Consider the following 16,611-nt stretch of genomic DNA (forward strand, 5'->3'; position numbering starts at 1 on the left):
GAACTTACGTCGGCACCGAGCGTTCCAGAGAGATAATTTCGGTGCTCAGAATTCCCCGTCGGTATTCCTCGTCCTCCCCCCCTCCGCCTTTTGAGGGATAGCAGGAATTTAATCGAGTCATGATTAATTACTCGAAAATTCCACTCTTACAATTTGTTAGTCACTGTGTGATAGGCAAGCTACTATGACTTTATTTACAGACCATAAAACAGAAAAAACACCAGATACACTGGAAAACAATCTGTGGCACGAGTGTATCCACCTGCCACCCTATCACTAGAGGAAAAATATGAGCAAATCACCTATACAGACTCTGAGAACCGATCGAAAAACTAAGCAAACCCCCACCCACCCACAGAACAAAACAAGTATTGAAAAGATATTTCCTTTTTCTCCCACCAAGTCACTCATCCAAGCTCGCCCGACGCTGCTTCTCCACATAAACGATCCAAACAATAGTCATCCCAACAGAAATGTAAACTATTCCAGCTATCAGGCAAAGACAGGCCCAATATGGTCCCTCGCGATATCTCTCTTCTTTTTTCCGAAGAGTGTTTGCTTCAATGTCGGTGTGCCCACCAGCGGAGGTAGCAGTGGTGGTGGTGGTGGCGGCGGAGGGGGAAGGCTTGTTGCCGCGATCTAGGATGAAGACTTTGATAATGGCGATCACCCAAGCCAGCGGGATCAAGAAGCCAATGATAAAGAGCTGGTTATTTTTTATTATTATTATTAGCTGGATTCTTTCGAAATTGTGGCGTGAGGAAGGGGGGAGGCACATTGCGGATAATGAGAGAGCCAGTTTTGGTCCCAGTTTCTCCTCTCTCTTCTACAGCGGCGGGTGCGAGAGTTGTGGCAGCAGGAGGATCTGTGTTTCCCCTCTTCTCATTTTCCCAGTCCACAGAGACGGTTGAGGCGAGGGAGCAGACGGAAGCGGTGTCCGGGGTGACGATAGAAGCGCGGGTAGTGGCAGGGGTAGGGGTAGTAATGTAGTGAGACATCTGTTGGATACTCTAAACGGCAGTTTGGTGGGTGGTCGTGGGGAGTGTTATTGCGAGGATGTGGATGAAGGATTGTTATAGAGATGAATGGAGTTGAAGGCGGTGGGGAGTTTGAGGGTGGTGTAGATTATAAGGGGTGAGATGGGATCAATGGTGTTGGCGTGGAGTTCAATGGGAGTGATAGGTGTGTGTGCTTGCTTGCCATTGAAGTTGGCTCAGTGGGCTGGCAGGTAGGTATCATGTGATAGGTTGGGGATTACAGTAGGGTTTTTTGTAGGGTTTGGATTATTCGCACGATATCATTCCATTATTATCATAATATTATTACTATGGATATGCTTCGAGAATATCCCTGCACAAATACTCGCCAGCCACAACACAAGGCATTTAGAACCCGTTTGACACGTCAACGTTCGAGTGGTGTGCATTTCCAAACACCTTTAAGGTAAATTAATACTCAGGAGAAGAAGTTAAATACCGGTCGAGCAATATCAATGGATTAAAACTGATGTTAAAGAAGGGTTGGCATAAGAGATGTTTGATTGGAGCCTCAACCACTCCAGTATGATGGCAAAAGAAAAGAAAAAAACTCGCGGCAAGTTCTTAGTATGACACTCGAATGTAGCACCCCGTATGATACCAGCACCGCAACCCGAGCATCACCACGCTCACGCACCTTCTTCACCAAGGCCACGCCGACCAGCCAATACCTTGCGGGGGTCCTGGCTGGATATTCGGCTTCGGGAGTTATTCCCGGGAGAGAAGCGTGAGCGGAAACCTATGTTATGCCCAGGCCAATCACACCAAACACTCATTTCCCTCCCCGCAGCTCACCACCAAAGTTGACCCCGCAGACAATTTTCCTCCCTCGTGGGTTAACTCACCCATCATCCCTGGCCAAGCCACCTGAAACACAACCGAACATTAAAGTTGTCTTGGCAGGAACAGCCGTTTTATTTTGGTGCCTGACTGGGCGCGTCACAGGACTCGGGTTACACATCCCCTCCACCCGCGCGAACCCCAACTTTTTCCCGCGCGACATTGTAACTTACAATATCTTCTTATACGCATCACAGATATTAATTAGCGCAGCATCCCACGCGTTTCGTAACTTGATTTAATTTTTTTTTTTTTTGGTAAGAGTTGTCATGAGCGCTCACTCGAAACTAGACCTCCATTCGACATGTCAGGTTAGCGGATAACGCACAGTACCACGGTACCCGTTAGACCACTGTATGAGATGCGGAGCGATTGGAGGTCACTGCGGGAACTTCTCTCTCTCTCTCTCTCTCTCTCTCTCTCTCTATCTATTCCCTTCTTTTCCTCTCGTCCTGTTTTTCGCTGTTTTTCGCTGTCTCCTAGGAACGGAACACTGTTCATCACATGCCGTACGTACGCTTTGACCCGCGTAAAATTACCAGTACTTCCACTGTACGGGTATCATACTCGAGTACTCGAGCAGCTGGGATCGAGGGGACGGGGAGGGGGGTTAAACAAGGACTGTGCCGGACCGGATTGTGACTTGGTGTGATGCCCCTCCCTCCCATTGCAGGCTTGAAGGGGGGGGGGATCTGGGTGACTGTTTGTGATTGAGTGTGTTTTTATGATGATTGCTTCAGGGGGAGATTACCGCTGTGGTGCAGTGCGAGAGGAAAGGCCATTCTGGGATACCGGCACTGTGCCGGTATGCACGATAGAACAATAAAAAGTGCTGGTCCATCTGATATCGGTACGGTAGAGCAAGGCAAGGCGATTTGTCTTGATGTCTTCAGCATGGAACCCTTACCATGAATTACCGGTGGTCAGTCGGGGCTTGGGTGCTCGTACTTGCACTTGGGGTACCGGTACAGTACGAGTATCCGACGCACATCATGCAGAGCATTCAATCTTGCAGAGGAGGTCAGGGAAGGCTGTGGGGAATCTGACAGCCATCCCGCCGTCTGTTCATCGGTCATAGCACACGCCAGGGTGTTCGAACGAGAGAGGGCGGGAAAGAAACGGAGATGACGAAAATAATGGAAATGGTATCTGTACTGTAGTACCGGTACGGTGACAAATCATTTAATTACAATAAATAATGGCATAGATTGAATCTGGTCCTTTTTTTTTCTTTTTTCCCTTTCGGAACACGGGTAACTATTCAGGGGTCAATTGGTACTGTGCTCGTACCGGTATTATGGCATCTCGCACGCTTGGGGTGGAAACACTTTCCGTGCGTGGTTCCCTCGTTCTGGTTCAACGTTTCGTTTGGTATGATATGATACTGGTATTGTGGACTTCCCAAAGGTTGGGGGAGAACACACTGGATAAAAGGTTGCCTGCCAGTCTCCTCCCCCCTTTTTCCCCCAGAGCTCTCCTGTTTACAGTAATTGGCGCTTGGGAGGTTAATTCACGGTATGTTTCATTCTTCAGATGGAAAATTTCACCCCCTAGAATGCTCTCGTACAATCGGGGCTCTGAAAGGTGAAAGGAGTTTGGAGGGTACTGAGCTCCCTTTCGCAAACCTTTGGGAAGTTTACAATAACAGTATCATACAGGACGAACACAACACCGGCAATCTACAGGTGACACGGTTTTGTGGTACCCAATAAAGGAAGGTGGCTGTGCTTGTGTGCGCGTCTGTGCTGTTTGGTTCATCAGGGAAGTTCAGGATTTGGGGCCTGTTCTCGTTTCTTTTCCGTCATTATTCCGCAGGTGTGAGCCACTGGCACCGGTGCCGGTGCTCCAGAGTTGCGAATTTGATGGCTTTATCGAGGGTCATCAAATTGAGTACCGACACTACCGTAGGAGGTGGAAGTGGAAGTGGTGAATCGTTCCTGCCCATGCATGAGTGTTGCACGATAGGGTGCTTTTTTTACTTGTACGGCACCAGTACCTTACTTGGGAACAGGGGGGAAGGCACGATATTCATCATACTCTTACAGAGTTACAATACACCCACATAATTAACGGAGTTACTCGAGTATCCATTCGGGGACTCAAGTGATAGGGGTGGGATCAACCAATCTCCCTTCCTGGAAGATCCTGCGCCTCCTCCAGCTTGGGGTGCGAGGCCTTTCCCTCCCGAGCAATGGCGGATGTCTCAACATGCCAAAATGGGAATGATGCACGCCTCAAAAGGGAGAGAGTCCCTGGGAGTTTCCTTGGTTGGGGGAAGGGACATTTGGGGGAGGGTCAGACGAGTCATGGGGAAACCTCCGAACAATTGCTACTCGTAACTCACCCCTTTTCGGGGATGGACTGGACTCGACACATAATTATTTCTCTCTATTCTCGTGACTGCTAGACCTATTCGGGTCAAGTGATGTCTTCTTCCCCTGCCTTCCCTTGTGCCCGGACCAGCCCCCAGTTCAATCGACAGTGCTCAACCAGCTTCATTATCGGGCCCGGATCCGCTCATCCCTTCCCTTTCGTTCTATTCCCTTTCATCCACCACTCGCTCTCATCTTGTCGTTTGTTCTGCAAGTTCTGATCCATTCTTTTTCGTGCCTGGTGTGTGTCTCTGAGGAGACGTGCCGGTTTGTGTTTATTGTGTGTGTGTGGGTGGGTATTTCCTGCGTGCTTACTACATTACATACCAACAGTACCTGCTCATCGCCTGTCTTGTCCTGTGCATCCGGGGGAAAAGCCTTTTTTTTTTTTTCTTCCCTTCCTTCTTCCCCTGTTGCCGACGTGGACAGACAACTCAACCCTTTTTTCACTTACCTTTTTCACTGTCCACCTCATAACTCGGTCAATTAAGAGAAAACAACACTTCATCACGCGAAGAAGAAAGGGGAGAATTTCGCACTAGGAAAGCCGCCAAAAGGCTTCCTTCCCTTTCACCTTTTCACACCCCTCTGCGTTCATCCGTCTGAGCGCGTTATTAATTCGCGTCGCTGCTGTTCCGCATTCCGCGCGAAAATCTACCGATTAACTGTACTGTGCCTTACCGCCAGCACACCGGACAATCACTTTTCCGCCGCAAAAAACCCGGATCCCCCCCAAAATCAAACCACATCACATCCGTTACCACGAACGAACGAACGAACGAACCGAGGGACCGTAAACGTGCCAGCGAGGAAGAGCGAATACCTAAGTGAAACGAGATAAAAGGCAATTGAATTTAAACAAATCAACAAACAAATATGCTTCTACCGAGCGCATTACCGTGCGATGGTCGCGCGCCATCCAGTCCTTTGAGAAGGTCCTCCCGTCAGTCACAGCAGATGTTCGCATCCTACCGATCGCCACCACTCGAGGAGCCAAACCTGATGGCGAATGCGACGTCTGGGTTGATACAGACATGCAAGCGGTTACACCAGATTCTCTCCGTCGACCGATCGAGCACCCCCCCTCCGTCAAGGTCGCCGATGAAGCTGCGAGAAGTGCCTCAGCCGAGCACGCCCCTGCGGAGGACCGCTCGTGGAGGAGTACGAACGCCCATGAACAAGAACAAACGGTGTAGAGCGGTGGCCTTCTGCGGGAAGGAGGACGACATTGAGAGTGAGAATTCGGACCAGGAATTGCGAGACCCCTTCTCCACCCCGAAGAATAAACGTGCCAGGCTGATGACCGCGCCCTCACCGCCAAATCGGAACTTGCGATTCATGGACACGAGTACAGAGGCTTCGGAGGAGGAGGACGCAGTGTGGACTTCCGAGGAAGACAAGCAATTGGTCGAATTGGTACTGCGGAAGCTGAAATTGTCCAAAGACGATTGGGAAGAGTGCGCGCGAAGTCTCGGTCGACGGAACGGAAAAGCCCTGGGCAAGCGATGGGACTCCCTCATCTCGAATAGACAGTTGGTGCTCCGGGACAAACGGAGGACAAAGCCTCGGCCGTCAAGGAGGATCTGAGGCCATTCTGCTCCCAGATCCACTGTCATGTGTTTCTTTATATCATATTCTTCTTCGGTATTGATATTTATCAGTAGATGTCCTTTTTATTACTAACAAAAAATTCCAAGGAGTAACAGTCTTTTTTCGGGGGGGTTTTTTTTTTTTTTTACGTCGCGTGAGGCGTACTTGCGTGCTTCATTTGTTTATACGATATACCTTTGTATGAATTTTTCCTACTTATGCCTAACGCGTCTCCTTTGTTTTATTATTAAATTTTTTCTTATTTATTTCGATTGTACTATTATTAGTTGCGGAGAGAGAAGGGGAGGGTTTATGAAATCTAGGGGGTTGGTTGGTTGGTGGGGGGGGTTGGGTATTGGTATTGGTTTATTGGTCTTGGATGGTATGGGATTGGATAACTTTTACTGTAACGATCTGTATATTAGTATGTTATGATTGTGACGATCTATTGAGACTACTGTATTACAAATTACTTGCATCTCTCTTGCTTGCTGGCTCAATTGATTTGTGCTCGGGCGTCTTATCTTTGATTTTCAGTAGGGGTTTACCTGTCAGTGATTTCAGACGGCCGTAGCCTGGGAGTGCTGTCAACTTTGATTGTCGCTTGGCGTCCTTTGGGGTGGCGGGAACCTTGGCGTGATTGATGGGAGGGAGCCAAAAAGAAAAAAATTTGACTTTAAGGTTTGGGTTAGGTTTTGTCAGCTTATTACTAAGGGAGGAAGCTGCCGCAACCAACAGTATCATAATTTAAGTATTTATCATACTATTATCATAATATTACAAGTATTATCGTACTCGCGCGTCTTTGCCAAGAATAGCTCCGGGACCCGATGGCTTGGCACTTTCGAGGTACATTCTGTCTTACAAGACATCAACAACCCAGACTTGGATAACATGACATTTTAGATGGTTAGAAAACACTTTAGGTATTGAAATTATTTTTTCCACCATTTTCCTTCAACTGCTGTAAATTGGTATGAAAGGTATGACAATAACCATCAACCACCTCTTGCGGAATAGTCTCCCATTCCCTTCTTATAATATCCTTATACCTTTCAACCTTCTTCCGACCTTGCCCTCTTGGCCTAGTATGCCGAGCAATATGGTCTTTGAGTACACGCCAAATTGGTTCGATTTTGTTGATATTGAGGGAGTTTGCTGGCCAGACAGGTAGACTGTAGACTGGTGAGTGTTTATGTAGTACACGACATATCCCACGAGTTTCTGCTTCTTTTGCATCGAGTCGAGCTGCTTGAGTATGGTTACTGGCATTGTCTTCAATTAACCAAATTTGCATTTGGCACTCTTGGCTTAGAGCTTCAAGAAACGGATAAACCAAAGGTCGTAGAACTTCCTTCCAGTACATGAACCAATCAAATCCCTCCCCAGAACTTCGCTCCACTACCTCCTTACCAAACTCCCAATCAGGTCTTCAAGCATCTTTCGTGATTCTCCTAGCTTCCGTTGTTCATTGTACTCCTTGATTCGCTAGTTTTTTTCTTGTAAGAAATCACACTCAGTCATTCCTGGCTGTGTCGCCTGCTTATGCTTCTCTGTAATTCTTTGAAGCTTTACTTTATTCTCAGTCTTTAACTCTTCTGCATTTTCTTTTCGTTCCTTCTTTGTTTCTTTTTCCCATATGTACAAGGTACCTTTATGCCTGAGAGCTATACATGCAGAAAGCATTAGCGTAAATAGAGGCTTATCAACTGGAACAACATAGTCGTACGGATTTGAGCCGTGAGGACGTGTAATTTTCTGCCGACCCCGGGTTCCACCAATCTCAATCCATAATTCATTGGTAAAGGTAAAAGCTTCAATGGGTTTCTCCAATGCCCAATCTGCAAGCTGAACATGAGCAGCCCAATCATGGTGATTTAATTTAGGCTTATGTTCTAGATCAAAATGCTCGAGGTTATGGTATTCCTTCATAATTTTATATATGTGAGAACATAAAGTCTCCACTCCTGCCTCTTTGACAATCTCTGGATATGTTTTTTGCCAATGCTCTTAATCCTAGAGAGCTAGGTCTCAGAGTGTTACTGATTCGGCGGAGCTTTTGGCAATTTTTTGCAGAATCCCAGGCTCTAATCTTTCCCTATCCTCAAGATGGTTTAGCAGCTCTAAGAAGCCTGCCTTATCACCTGCGCGAGTCTATAGTTCCCAGTTAGTTGCAATTACTACAGTTCAAGTAACGATCAGAAATACCTTTATTCAACTGCAAATTCCTTTTATTGCTGCTACCGAAACTGTCCTTCTAAGCACCTCCTCGATATCATCGTATGTGATAATGGCTTCTTCTCTTATCTCAATAATAGCTCCTCTCATTTGCATAGAAAAACTCTTCCCTTGCGGCATCTGAGTCACAGAATAGTTGTGGTATAATGTAGATATTTGTTGATCTAGAGGGTTGCTACTACTTGACGATTTTTTAAGAAATCGGAACATAGGTTACCCAAGACCCCACAGGATGGGGTAAGTAGAATACCACATGTATAAGGTACAGTTATCCACTCAATGATTGAAAGTATATATTAAATTTATCCTGCATCATACTAGGAATTGACTACTATAGAATGAACTAGTAGGAGGGGTGTGTGTATAGGGGCTAGGTATGAAAATTATTACTACCATTAACAGCAATACATCTAGCCATAATAGTAGAAAGTTTAGTAACTTTCTTATCAATTTCTTGAATTGTGATCAGGGCCCATTTCTTATATGAGATAGACTTCATCTGTATTTGAGTAGTAATTCTCTCTACACCCCTGTGTGTTTGAATCCTGCTTTTCATCAGAGTCCATATGAGTTCTATAGGACTAAAATCAGGCGAGTTTGGAGGCCAATCAATCTTTGAAATTCCTTCCATTTGTCGTTCCCGGGTAGTGTAATGTGATGAATGTGATGGAGTGTTATCCTCTATAAGAATAAAGTCTGGGTTGCGCTGTAGCTGGAGGAAATATTCAGGCCAGAGGAGAGGACATGTAACCGGTACGAGTACGTGGTTATTAGTTTTATTTTATATTTTTTTTTAAGTATTGCTTTAATACTTGGTTTGTTTTAAGTATCATTTGATTATTAGTTTTGTTTTATGTTTTGTTTTAAGTATCACTTTGATACTTAGTTTGTTTTAAGTATTGTTTGATACTTAGTTTTGTTTTATGTTTTGTTTTAAGTATCGCTTTGATACTTAATTAGTTTTACCAAAGTGTATTGATTGATACCTTTGATTAGTTTCGTTCATGCTAGGCATGAACAGATTTGTGTATTTAAAGACCACCTGTTTCTACGATAGAAAAGGCAGACTTCGACAGACAGTATTTCAATATACTTGGTTGAACGGTTACTTCTTTGTTCCTCAGTACACCCTCAAAGCCTCCAATAGTTCTCAGCTCTCGCCTCCTCTCTGGAAGGGCAGGTCGCCTGCCAACTATTGTATCCATTACCGATAACGTGATTAGCACCTTGCAAATACGTTACAGGACAAGCAACCCCCTTGACATAGTGCTAAGAGTCTACCCCTTTCCCATCCCCCCTCTTATATCATTCAATCTTATATTTCTTGCCACGTCATGTTTGAGGAATTCACTTCCTGGATACATTTGCTGACTTCTCGGCATGGCGCTGTAGTCTATAAGCAGCCTGTTCTGTAAATTTTAGCTGCTTCCATTCATCTGAAGCCCTCCATGTACTATTAAGCTCATCTTCAATCATCCAGTTTGCTTCCAAAATTGCTATAGCAGTAGTGGCTTCCTCACTTTCCTCATCTGTCTCTGTGACCCACACCTGAAAAGCACCCTTCCTGTTAGGAATACCAGAACCCGATACCTAGGAACCACCCTAAGTAGAGTAACCCCACTCGGAATTGGAATCTCTGGTCTGAAACACCCCCCTCTGGCTCCCTTACGGGGCCCATGCATCATCATATATATTAATCTCAGTTACGTCCTGTGACTATATTATCACAGAATTGAAGGTATTAGAATAATACTATATAGGTCATTGCTGTCCATCCGTCCGAATCCTGTTCACAGGATAGATAGGTTGGGACCTTCGGCAACGTCTGGAAAGTAGAACGAAGTAATTTCATCAGCTACTCAGAGAGTTACATGGCTTCAAATATATGACACCTTTGGTATGATTCATAGGTAACAGGATGATTTCACACAAAGAGATGGTATCAAATGGTAAAGGATCTCTACTAGAGACCAATACCCTTACATCCACCAGAAGAGTTTAAAACTCCAAAGACACTACCAAAGAAGCCAACGAACTTCACAGAGTGTTGCAACTGGGTTTTAGAATATGTTGTAGCCATGGGGTGATTCTCAATACTATAATGGTTACTGAAACCTACTACCCAGAGAGCAACTAAGAGTTGCCGACCGTGAGATTAATTACCAATCTGGTGGAATAGCTTCCTGCGAGTTAATAGGAAGTCATCCAGAGAAAATCTATTGGTTGAATATGGAGTTACAAAGGATCAAAGTCAGACAACCTATGATGGTTGTAATGACGACCACCTTTGCAGATATAGCCATGGATAAAACTGATCATTTTATTAATGGTAAAGACAATTGGGGCCAACTCAGTTCGACTTAAGAACTAGGCTATAAGTCTAAAGACTCTCCTAATTGGGATATTACTATTGGGGAAAGCACGTTTCCTAAGAAGAAATATCGTAATTACTGAAAAAGGTGTGATGGTTTTCAGGGTCTAACGGTGTTCGCACCTTGGAAGAAAACTCGACGTCGCGAATTACGATTGAAGAAGTACATAGTTGTATGATAAATAGATGTAGTTTGTGAACACTCAGACGTGGAATATAAATATCGAAGTGCCTCTCAAGCTTTAGACATTATCAAGCAACGGAGACGAGACCTTAACAATATCATATTGCTTTTACAATTCTACCCTACTTTACTTATTTTACTTTGCTCCTAGTAGTCATAAACGAAATGAGTAAAGTCCGAGCCTTCCTAGACAATCTCCATCTACAGAAACGAATCTCGATTGGCCTAGACAACCTTGAAGTCTATTAAGTTGTCTCCGCCTAACACTTCCAGCCCCATTCTATCATCCCCCAGCACATAACAGATGCTCCTTGCTTCTTCAATGCGCCCACAAAGTCTTCATGCCAGTGCTCTGTCATATCTCGCCAAATAAGTTGTACTCCAAATAAAGCATCTATCTCAATTGACATCTCGGCAGTAAAACCATAGTTGCTCCACTCAATTTGAGTCCAGGATCTCCTTTCCAAACAGTAGCTCAGTCTTCGAAGTTTATTTTCTGGCCTAAGAATAAACTTAAATTCTTCTTGGTAGGCCTTTATACCCTTCTGTTTTAATGCCTTCCAAATGGTAGTATCAGAAACATGTGAGAGTCAAGACTTGCGGTGGATATCAACTAGTGCCATCCGACGTGTTGTAAAATCGTGTTTTACAAACTCTACTAGGGAGTTTTTTTCGCTTTCGGATAATGCTTGTGGCCAGCCAGAACGGTGCTTTAAATCGATATTCTTCGTAGAAATAAGATCCAGGAATGAAAACCTGGTATCATTTCTTATTGATCCTCTATTGGATCCTATTCCCAGCATTCCAAAGCTCCAACAATCTGCTTCACCAGCTGACACTCTGATGGTATTGTCTAATCCACCTTGCTGTTCCAAAGCTATTCCTTGTACATTTTTCACACCTGAGACTTGGACCTCCGGAACCCCAATCTCCAAACTTCCCACTCCCAAAGCCTCAGGTTCACCATTCTCTCTATTCAGGAGTCCCGGAATCCCCCTCCTCATGCCTCCTCCCGCTTCTAGGACTCCTGGTTCAATATTCTCTTCGTCCAGGAGTCTTAGAATATTTTCTCCTACTCTTCCTATATCTGAAGCCCCTAGCCCACTCTCACATACACCTAGGAGCTCTGAAAGCTGGAAAGGTGCTTCCTTTTACCACTTTGCTGCCAAGAGGGTGGCTGTTTTGACGGCTCAAATGTAGATATCACTTGCGGTAGAGGTTGCGACTCCAGTACGTGCTCGTATCACGTGATATAGCAGGCCATGGACGAGCATTGTAATTATTACAGCACGTCTTCTTGGTGTTATTTCTTTACCTAAACTTCAGTTAGCTTTACCTCTTTATCTCCTATTAGCTTTTCATTCAATTACATATCTCGCTTGAAATCTGGACGGACCATTGTGTTTGATAGTAATTGATAAAACCGGAAGGGAAGGTGATGCAAGAAAACATCATCTCAGCCGTAGTGTAACCGAGTTCGTTGCTGCCAAGCCTCACTTACACCTGCGTAACCTGATTTCCCCGTTCCGATTACTTAAAAAATCGTCGAGTAGATGTTGCTGTCGTCACCAACCACTTGTACCTTGAAATCGCCAAGCCATCGGGTCCCGGAGCTATTCTTGGCAAAGACGCGCGAGTACTGAATCCGTCAAGCAAACCACCACAGACCACCATAAACCACCATAAACCACCACCAGCTCCAACCGGCACCGCAACCACAAACCACAACTTAACTAAACACCGCGACAAACAAACAAACAACATCCCATCAACCACAAGATGCCCACCCCTCACCTCCCCCAGCTCCAAGACACCCTGCTCTCGAGCTCCTTCGACTCCCTCCACTCCCTGGACTCCCCCACCGCCTCGGAATACAGTACGTCCCTCCTCCACCACCACCACCGCTACCAAAGGCAGCACCCCCTACCCCCCATCCCGGATCTCCGCTTCGAGCAGAGCTACCTGAACAGCATCGCCGCGGCGAACGGCGTGTGGTGGAAGGTACTGCTCATCACGATGAAGGACCAAGTGCTCCTGCCGCTGCTGCAGGGTCTCGGGTACAATTTGGTGCTTATTGGGTGGAAGGGGTGGAATTTGGGGGCTGGGTGGGGTGGGAGGGGGGTTGGTTGTGAGTATCTCTTGTTTCTTGTGCTTCTTGTTTTGAGTTTCTTTGTCTGATGTGAGGGTGGTTTGGGTAGCGAGGCTTCGGGGATGGTGGTGGGGGGTTAATTATTGGGAGGGGAAGGCATGATAATATGATACTGGTGGGGTATAGCTGGATGGGGGGGGTTTTTTTTTAAAAAAAAAAGAAAAATTCAAGTTTGTCCTCCATGCCATGCTGTGTTTTTAATATGAGTTGGTATATGGACGGGTAGTTATCGTATTACCCTGCAGGTTTTTCCATAAATTTCATAGCGTAGCATACTATACTCCGCCTGCGTATCAATCTATCTATTGTGCCATTGCCCCACAAAGCAAATAAATACAATACATTCCCATCAGGACCTCTCTCGATTCCATCTCACACAGTCCTCGAACTTGACCCCCGAGCCGCCAAACAAGTCCAAAGCGCTGCCAAAGGTCAAGTCCACCTTCCCGCCAGAGAGCCTCTCGACCCTCTCCAAGTCTGCAAACTCCTTCCCACCCCCGGCATAAGTGGTAGGAATAGTAACCCACTCTCCCAACCTCTCCACAAGCTCCTCATCAATACCCCGACACAACCCCTCCACATCAGCAGCATGTATCAAGAATTCGGAACAATAGTCCGATAACATATCCAACGTTTCTATACTCTTCCCCAATCAGCCCCTCACAGAACCACCACCACCACCACCACAACGGGAGAAGGAAAAGACAAACCTTTACAAACCTCAACCTCAGTGACACGACTCCACCTCTCCATCGCAACCATCCACTTCCCGCCAACCCTCCTACAGCTAAGATCGATGACGACCCTGCCCCTCCCACCAACCCTGCGGACGAGCTCCTCCAGCCTGTCAACCTCCACGCGTCCGCGCGGGAACAGCCAGCTCGTCACGATGACCTTCTCCGCCCCTCGCTCGTCCAGCCACTCGAGCGCGTTGTCGGCCGTTATGCCCCCGCCCACTTGCAGTCCCCCCGGCCAGGCCGCTAGCGCTTCCGTCGCCGCCGGGTGGCTGTCCGGGGATAGCAGGATGACGTGAGAGCCCGTGACTTGCGCGTCGCGGTAGAGGGCGGAGAAGTGCGCTGGTGGGTGGAGGGATGTGTGGTTGGTTTTTAGGGTTGAAGGGGAGGCGCTGGAGAGGGTTCCGCCTACGATCTGTTTGACGAGGTTGTTATGGATGTCTATGCACGCGCGGAATTTGGTCATTTTGGTGGTGAGGGGTGGTGGTGGTGGTGGGGCTGGTGGGGTTGATGGGGGGCTCTATGGATCTGAACTAAATTTACCGCTTGGTTGGTTTGGGGCTGAGCCGCAGGGATTGAAAGATTTTCATGCACTGTGCTGGGGGAGAATATGTTACTCGTAGTTGTTAAAATTGGAGGCAACTGTTTCACGGTTTGCAGAATTTAAGATGGCAAGTACCGTAGGTGTTAACTCTCAAGGGTATATTGCTATTCGTGAACCCTACAGTATCACTGTACAGTACTGTACTCGTACTGTACAACACAACGCTATATGATACTCCAAATATAGGAGAAAATGTACTGTACGGATGTGACGATCCAAGCAAGAAAAAGAGAAGAAAGAAAAAAAATGTGCGAAAAACGCCATCTAACATATTCCCCGCCAAACGCCTGTGTAGAAACAAAAAATGTAACAGAGAAAAGGAAAAAAATAAAGAAAAATAATAACGCTAGACTATTCTACCTCGTCGTCGGGTTGATATTCCTCACATCCCTCATTCTCATCATAGAGCTTCCACCTCCCGCCACCGCCACTGGGCCTCTTCTTCCTTTCACTGCTGCCCACGCCCGGCGAGGGCGGAGGGGTAGTCTTCGGAGTAGATGAAGAGGCCTTACCCCGGGAAGACGGAGGGCGGCTCGGCGTCCGTGGCCTCGCACTCTTACCCGGAGATGGGGTCTTAGCATTTCTCGTGGGTGTAGTCTTGGTACTGTTGCCCGAGGAATTATCGGTCCTGGTGTTACCCGCGCTTCCGCTAGCTTTCCCGGGGGGCGATGGAGACTTTTTAGCCGCTGCTCTGGCGCCAGCGCCAGCCGGAGCGCTCTGCAGCGTTGGCCGCTTTGTGGCCGACTTGGGGGTCTCCTCCTTCCTTGGGGGGCTGGCCGCACTTTTGGATGGGGTAACCTTGGGGATGCGCGGTGCCTGCGCCATAGAGGCCCCCCCTCCAGTGACCATAGCGCTCTTCTCCCCGTATTCGATCCACTTCTTGACGACTTCGTCCACGCCTTGCAAGCCTGCGCGGGTGGCCGGCACCGAGAACCATTCCTTGTGCGTCTTTTTGCAGACGTCGCACTTGATCTCGGGACGGTTTTCCGGGTTGTCCCCGAGCTCGATGTGGATTAGTCGTTCGATCCGGTGGGAATTTGGTACTTTCTTTCCAACCTGCTTGTTCAAGGCCTCGGTTGTTGCTTTCGGGGTTGCGGATCCTGGGGAGGATGCTGAAATGTGAGGGTAGAAACGGATTAATGACAAATTGTACCCGCATTGGGTTGACCATTGGTGAAGGCGTCGTTGGACATTGTTTGTTCGCCCGATTTTGAGCAATATGCGTTGCCCTTGTGGCGCGCTCTCGGAGTCCTTAACCACCTTTCGCAATGCATCCGAAGCGTTTCCCTGGCGGGAGTGCCCACCCGACTTTTTAGGTGTGCTATTGGGAGTAGAAGCTGGGGTTGGTTGTGGCGATATGGGGGAGTCTGACAGCCAGAACATATAAATGTAGCCCGGCTCGTCCCGATCAGAAAAGGGCTTTGCAAGCTCTTGTTCAAGGCATTGTGCCGTTTCCCCCGCTAAAGTTGGCGGTATCAAGGGGTTTCCCGTTCCTGGATGGGTGTCAGAATCGTATCTCGCAATTTGGTTGTGTGTGCTCACTTTTATTTCTTCGACCGCCAAAATCATTTTTTGAGGGGTCGTTTGGGGTGGCAGGTGTCACTCCCCTTCCTGCCGTTGCCGGTCTGGATGTCGCAGTTGCGCTGGTGTCGCGCTGCCCCCGGTTAATCAGGGCTGTAAGGTCCGGGTACATCATTGGCAATGGTGGTGTTGGTGGAGTGGACTCAAAGTCCAGATGTGTGTCACTTTTGCCCCTTCTATGTGTTTTCCCACGCTTCTCGGTGGAATCATTTTCCACAATGCCTGCGGCAGATGCACGCAATTCCGCTTCCTCCATCTTGAGCCGAGGGTAAAGATCTTCCTTCGGCTCTTCAGAAATGCAACAGCACAGCTTTGACCAAAAAGTTTGTTTCTTCTCTGTCTTTTGCTGCTGCTGTCTGCGTTCCTCTCGCTGATGACTTGTGGGGGGTCTCGGTAGCCCCGCAGACTTGGGAGGGAAAATGAATGGATCATCCCCTGGGCCAACTCTCTTAGTCCTTGATGTCACGGTTGTAGTGGTAGCCTCTCCGGGCTTCCCACCAGCAGCCAACAATTCAATTTTCTCAATAAGAGTGTCCATACTCCCGCGGCCACGCGATTCACGCCCCCGGGCGAAGGAAGCAGTGTGTCTGAGCGCCACATCCTGGGACTGGTCCTTATGCTGTTCACAATAGAAGACTTCTTGATCGTTAAACACAGCAATCACTCCGGATGCTGGTTGGCCTGACCCTGAGGGCATTCGCTTGCGGCGACATTTATTCCCATTGTTTGATACACCACAACATGTGGTAGAAGGGTTCTCTGAATCGGTGTGTGAGAGGAGGGCAGAGAGTGACTCGGGGGTATTGGGTACGAAAGGCATGTTGTAGGAGATGGAAGTACAGTTTACGAAGGAAAGGAAAAAAACCGACGTTTAAGGGGGCAGAAATGAGCGGGGTAATAAAATAGAGAGT

At 47.3% G+C, this 16,611-nt stretch overlaps 5 protein-coding genes; 2 read left to right on the forward strand and 3 right to left on the reverse strand.

Moving 5' to 3' along the window:
- Positions 1 to 231: 231 nt before the first annotated feature.
- Positions 232 to 1,150, reverse strand: GSTUM_00006455001 (uncharacterized protein). XM_002838658.2 has 2 exons: positions 777 to 1,150; positions 232 to 706 (listed from the first exon to the last, which is right to left on the reverse strand). Exons 1-2 carry the CDS (start codon positions 996 to 998, stop codon positions 404 to 406), a joined length of 525 nt encoding a protein of 174 aa, XP_002838704.1. The 5' UTR covers positions 999 to 1,150; the 3' UTR covers positions 232 to 403.
- A 3,390-nt stretch (positions 1,151 to 4,540) lies between these two features.
- On the forward strand, positions 4,541 to 5,836 carry GSTUM_00006456001 (uncharacterized protein; the record flags this gene model as incomplete). XM_002838659.2 has 1 exon in its annotated part: positions 4,541 to 5,836. The coding sequence occupies exon 1, from the start codon at positions 5,126 to 5,128 to the stop codon at positions 5,834 to 5,836; it is 711 nt and encodes a 236-aa protein (XP_002838705.1). The 5' UTR covers positions 4,541 to 5,125.
- Positions 5,837 to 12,360: 6,524 nt separating this feature from the next.
- Positions 12,361 to 13,025, forward strand: GSTUM_00006457001 (uncharacterized protein). XM_002838660.2 has 2 exons: positions 12,361 to 12,760; positions 12,831 to 13,025. The coding sequence occupies exons 1-2, from the start codon at positions 12,412 to 12,414 to the stop codon at positions 12,881 to 12,883; spliced, it is 402 nt and encodes a 133-aa protein (XP_002838706.1). The 5' UTR covers positions 12,361 to 12,411; the 3' UTR covers positions 12,884 to 13,025.
- A 105-nt stretch (positions 13,026 to 13,130) lies between these two features.
- On the reverse strand, positions 13,131 to 13,981 carry GSTUM_00006458001 (uncharacterized protein; the record flags this gene model as incomplete). The annotated part of the gene is made up of 2 exons (XM_002838661.1): positions 13,131 to 13,417; positions 13,492 to 13,981. The coding sequence occupies 2 exons, from the start codon at positions 13,979 to 13,981 to the stop codon at positions 13,131 to 13,133; spliced, it is 777 nt and encodes a 258-aa protein (XP_002838707.1).
- Positions 13,982 to 14,196: 215 nt separating this feature from the next.
- Positions 14,197 to 16,520, reverse strand: GSTUM_00006459001 (uncharacterized protein; the record flags this gene model as incomplete). XM_002838662.2 has 2 exons in its annotated part: positions 14,197 to 15,612; positions 15,662 to 16,520. 2 exons carry the CDS (start codon positions 16,518 to 16,520, stop codon positions 14,471 to 14,473), a joined length of 2,001 nt encoding a protein of 666 aa, XP_002838708.1. The 3' UTR covers positions 14,197 to 14,470.
- Positions 16,521 to 16,611: the final 91 nt, after the last annotated feature.

The sequence above is a fragment of the Tuber melanosporum genome (assembly GCF_000151645.1).
Source record: "Tuber melanosporum whole genome shotgun sequence assembly, scaffold_27, strain Mel28".
Classification (NCBI taxonomy): domain Eukaryota; kingdom Fungi; phylum Ascomycota; class Pezizomycetes; order Pezizales; family Tuberaceae; genus Tuber; species Tuber melanosporum.

Coding starts and splice junctions, on each gene's coding strand:
- GSTUM_00006457001 (XM_002838660.2), top strand. CDS start 12,412: ATGCCCACCCCTCACCTCCCCCAGCTCCAAGACACCCTGCTCTCGAGC. Junction 12,761..12,830: donor GGGTGGGAGGGGGGTTGGTT/GTGAGTATCTCT, acceptor TGGTTTGGGTAG/CGAGGCTTCGGGGATGGTGG.
- GSTUM_00006455001 (XM_002838658.2), bottom strand. CDS start 998: ATGTCTCACTACATTACTACCCCTACCCCTGCCACTACCCGCGCTTCT. Junction 707..776: donor GCTCTCTCATTATCCGCAAT/GTGCCTCCCCCC, acceptor AAAAATAACCAG/CTCTTTATCATTGGCTTCTT.